General features: G+C 34.7%; 1 protein-coding gene across 1 annotated transcript; it reads right to left on the minus strand.

Annotated features, from left to right (window-relative positions):
* Positions 1–3,708, minus strand: LOC111998122 (11 kDa late embryogenesis abundant protein). The gene is made up of 2 exons (XM_024030224.2): positions 3,515–3,708; positions 1–626 (listed from the first exon to the last, which is right to left on the minus strand). Exons 1-2 carry the CDS (start codon positions 3,620–3,622, stop codon positions 219–221), a joined length of 516 nt encoding a protein of 171 aa, XP_023885992.2. The 5' UTR covers positions 3,623–3,708; the 3' UTR covers positions 1–218.
* Positions 3,709–5,256: the final 1,548 nt, after the last annotated feature.

The raw sequence follows: 5,256 nt of genomic DNA on the forward strand, positions 1-5,256 counted from the left end.
TAACATATTCATGGTATTTTTATTCTTATTCAAAATTTCAAATTGAAATGCCACTTGCAAACACACACGTCCAAACAGAAGCAAGCCTAGAAAACAAAGAAAGGGAAAACAAATACTTGACAATCAAACTAACTACAAGCACAACACACACTACTTTATATATGGATTATAGACCACACACCATGGCCACAGCCATATTAAAGCAAACATTGACATTTTTAACTGTAGTTGCCACCAGGACCAGACCCATATGATCCTGGGGGATTATTCTCTTCCACACTGGTATTATGGGTTATGTTCCTCCTGCTCCCAATGGGGTGGGGGTTAGACGACTCCACCACACCCTCATGAATCACTTGACCCACATGCTGTCCCTGTCCAGTCCCATGTCCCGGCATTGCTGACACACGGTGGGTCCCACCGTACGTGGCACTAGTGGGCCCACCAGCACCAGTGGTAGAAGTATACCCAGTATGCCCTCCAGCTGGAGTGCTCTCCATTTGTTTGGCTGCAGCATTGTGCTGTCTTGCCTGCTGCTTCTCCAATTCAGCTTGAGATTTCCTCTCTTCCTTCTTCTCTGTCGCCAGTACTTTCTGCATTGGGTCACGGGCTGCCATCCTTTCCACCTACGCATCACAATTCCACATTGTATCAAACTCCAATTATTAATTAGTGAATTTTCATAATTTCCAGAGCCAAATTGTTAATAATTAATACTGAACAATGTTTATATATGTTACCACAGTGTGCATGTGTGATAGATTGTATGTATGTAACACACAATAGAATAGAGCCATCGAGGGACCATCTTTGTTTCATTCATTCCTTTCAATTGAGCCCAATGGGGCCCTCACAATGATAATCAAAATTAATGAATGATTCCTTTGCCGCCAATTGTGATAGATATAGACGTATAATATGTAGTTCATGGAGGACCATGTTTATTTATTACCACAGGACTTTAATGCCTGGTGGCAAGTAGGCCACTATCAATATTAATTTGAAATGGAATAACGACACAATAAGCAGTATCAATTGGGATGGCGACCTAGCATATAAAACGTAATGTTGATAAATCGATAGCACTTTTCCAAAATTGATAAATATGTATGTAACACACAATAGAATAGAGCCATCGAGGGACCATCTTTGTTTCATTCATTCCTTTCAATTGAGCCCAATGGGGCCCTCACAATGATAATCAAAATTAATGAATGATTCCTTTGCCGCCAATTGTGATAGATATAGACGTATAATATGTAGTTCATGGAGGACCATGTTTATTTATTACCACAGGACTTTAATGCCTGGTGGCAAGTAGGCCACTATCAATATTAATTTGAAATGGAATAACGACACAATAAGCAGTATCAATTGGGATGGCGACCTAGCATATAAAACGTAATGTTGATAAATCGATAGCACTTTTCCAAAATTGATAAAACAGTCACAGAGGGCTAGCAAGTATGCTTAAAGTTGATAAATCAGAAAAAAAAAAAAAAAATTGGCCTTTGTCCCTTTCGTGTAAAAAATTTAGCATTTTGTCCTCTTTCCTAAATTAATTAGGGAAATTTCTCTGCTTTGAAATTCGATTTTCTCAAAATTGAATTTAGCGTCACTATAGGTTCCTTAAAACGCCACTATAGGTATGAGGCGATTAAAAATAATAATAATAATAATAATAATGCATGGAACTTGAGTTCAAAACGCCACTATAGGACTCTAGAATTTTTTTTTATTTTTTTTATTTTCAATTTATTATAACTCTGTTGTCCAAAAATTGAGTTTCAAAACAAGAGCATTGCCCTAATTAGTTTAGAAAAAGTGGCAAAATGTTGGATTTTTTTTTTTTTTTTGAAAAGGGCAAAAGCCCATTTTCTCCTAATAAAATCAGTAACACTTTCCAAATGTGTTAAATTGATAACACAGATATACAAATATTATCACGTGTATACCCAGGCTTTGATGAACTATATAAAACAAAGTTGATAAATCAATAGCACTTTTCAAAATTGGTAACACTTAGGGTACATTTGGTATACTAAATGAGAATTACAACAGGAATGGTAATATTTATTACTAGGAATAAAATGTGTTATAATGTAATAACTAAACCTATTCATTAGTTTGGTTGTGAGTTAAAACATTAGAATGAAACTTAATATTTATTTTAGAAAATTTCTTACTCATATAATTATATCTCCTTAAAAATTGTTATTTTTAAATTTAAGAGAGATATGTGTTATTTTTTATGATTGTTTATTTTTATAATTGTTAGATGTATATGGAAAGTTTGTTTATTTGTGAATATATTAAGTTTTGAAATTATTGCACTTACTAAAGAATAACTAATACAACTTTTTAAAAAAGAATAGTTATTCCTCATTTTAAAGAATAGCTATCCATAAGTAATGATTATTCCTTATAATAAAAATATAACCAAACTAAAGAATAACTAAATTATAAAAATAACTATTATATTACAATTTACCAAACATACCTGTGGGGGAAAAAGGGGTCAGGCCCAAGTTATTGGGCCGAATGCCCACGAGAGGACTGTTTCACATCCGAAAAGAGGGATGCGGAGAAGACAAGGCCCAGACTGGAGTGGAATCCTCTTGGTGAAGGATCATCACTGTCCGAGGAGGATATCTCCAGTCCGAGGAGGACATCTCCTGTCCTAGGAAGATGTTTTGCTCTGATGTGATATCGGAGACTAATTGAGTAGGGGGAAAGCCTGAATGACTGTCCGAGGACTCCACCTGATCAAGATAAGCTCAAAGCATATTCAGGAACGATAAGGATGGGGAAATATCTGAGGGAAAGACTGCTGCCACCATATTCAATGCATTGCAACAGCTTTTCTGGCCGCATTTATGTGGAGAAGACCTCTGAACAGTGTATCCTAACCTACCGCCACTCACACAGAGATGAAAAGAAGCTGCCTGACATGACAAGTACTTGAGCAAGTTCATGGATGGGGAGCACGTGGACGATGAAGATGAGGGTAAGAGTGACTATAAAGAGAAGGGAAAAGAGAAGGGAAAAGGGAGAGGAAAGAGAGAGAAGAAAAACAGGAGAGTGTTTAAAACTATCAATGTATACAAACTGATCAATACACAGTTGAAATGGTTAAGATCCATTGTTATTAATCCCTTACTATTTCTAGTTTTTTGACCCATACTCTACAAATTAATTATCTTTGGGTTTACGTAAAGAATTTGAACCCTACAATACCCTTAATGTAAATATTACCACCACGTGTATACCCGGCCTTGACGGGCTATATCAAACGTAAATAAAAAACACCTTTCAAAATTTTTGATAAGACATAGAATGCAATATGGCTTGGAAAGAAATGATAGAATTTGACTCCACGTTAGTCTAGACAAATACCTCAAAAAAATATGGAAGATATTTTTTTTTGTTTTGTTTTGTAGCATCAATACTCATATATAATATTAAGAAGCAGAAAAAAGAAATTAAAGCAAGAATGAAATAAATGGAAATTAACCTTTTCCTGCACAGTGGCCTTGCTCTTTTCCATGCCAGACTTAGCGGAGGCCGCTACGTTGGCCGCCGTTTCCTTCACGGACGATGCTGCGTTCTTTCCTGATTGCATTTTCACAATTTCTTACTTTTTCCTCTTCTCTTCGTTGTTTTTTTTTTGGTAAATTCAATATATTTTGATAGTAAACACTGTGTGCCAATGGTAAATCAAAGTTTGATAGCCACCCAAATTAAATAGATTTAGAAGAGGGGCTTTGCGTGAGACACGTAGCAAGGAACTAGAGACACGTGTCACCCGTACAGACAATTATACTATTTCATCTGACACGTTTCCGACACGTGTCACGTGGCACTAACTCCGTGCGCCATGCAATACATGTCTGTCAGTTTCGGTAATTTTCAGATACGTGGCGACATGGTAAGAACTAAGAAAAACTGTGGCGACACGACACGAGGCGGGAGTTGAGAGTAGGTTGAATCAAATGATTATCCAAACCCTTTATTTTACTCCCTTTTCAAGTATACTCTAATAAAATTGGAAAAATTATTTTTGAGATAATTACAGTAAACCTATTTGTAGTTAGATTCGTTTTTATTTTACCTACTTGAAAAACACATTTTTAGGGAAAAAAAAAATAGGGGTTTTGATCAAGGTTTTCAGACCCGGACCGTTTATTGAACCATAAAAGGGAGAGGTTCAAGATTTTTAAGGTCGAACCGAGGTCGAACCGGGGTCGAACCGTAATGACGTCATAATTAATTTAATAATTAATTAAAACCTAAATATAGATATTAAATTTATAAAACAAGCAAAATTGACTAATATATCTATATATGTGAGGGAAATTTAATGATTTTCAAGCACATATTTAATAATTAAATAAGAAAGTTAATAAAATAAAATAATAACTATAAAAATATTAAAATTTATGATTAATTTTTGTTTTAAACATGCACGAAAGGGCTATTATGTACATTGTAGCTCATTTATTTTATTGGAAAAAAGCATTAGTTTGAGGAGCATTCAAATTGGGTTATGTTTTTAAAACTAATTTTCTAAATATATAAACAATTGACAATCAATTTAGAACAAACTAGCCTTTTTGCACGTGCTTATACTTTTCTTTTTAATTTTACTTCTCTCTAAAGGACTATTTTTCGTTTATCATAATTTAGGACTGATCCATTTTTCAATCATGAAAATATCTAGAGATGTGATTAGATTTATGTATTTCCAAATGTGTTTATATACATGTTGTAAGGGTTGTTTTTGGATCCTTGGCCCAAAAGGTAAAATTATTAAGGCCCAAAAAGCCCAATACAAAGAATTTGTAGAGAGTGGGCTGAAAACTAGGTTTCAATGAATTGGACAATGCTCACAATGGATTAAAGATGGAAATAAAACAAAGAAAAATAGGTTTTATGCGAAGAAATCCATTCTCAGCAAAGTTCGAGGAGATTAGTTCTTGAATATATTTCTCTTAGACTTGATTATAATTACAGTTCTTAGCGCTGCAGTCTTTTTCTTTCTACAGATTCTCAGATGCCCCTTCAATAATGGTGTCTTTCTTCCTTATATCCCCTCTTTTGCTTCATCTCCACCCCCCACATTAGGTCAAGTTGCTTGCTTTGATCCCTATCCCATCAACACCTTACTCAAGTCTTTGGAGGTAGTTGTAAGACTGTATTGGAAAACATAATAATTTCAAATTATAATGGATGCAAATTATTAACTATTTTCCAAAA

The sequence above is a fragment of the Quercus suber genome, unplaced genomic scaffold (genome assembly GCF_002906115.3).
Source record: "Quercus suber isolate HL8 unplaced genomic scaffold, Cork oak 2.0 scaffold_127, whole genome shotgun sequence".
In the NCBI taxonomy this organism is placed as follows: Eukaryota; Viridiplantae; Streptophyta; class Magnoliopsida; order Fagales; family Fagaceae; genus Quercus; species Quercus suber.

Bases quoted from the DNA above. Each gene is read 5' to 3' on its own strand.
- LOC111998122 (XM_024030224.2), bottom strand. From the start codon at position 3,622: ATGCAATCAGGAAAGAACGCAGCATCGTCCGTGAAGGAAACGGCGGCC. The intron at 627-3,514 runs GTTAATTTCCAT...TGTGATGCGTAG, and splicing joins AGGCCACTGTGCAGGAAAAG to GTGGAAAGGATGGCAGCCCG.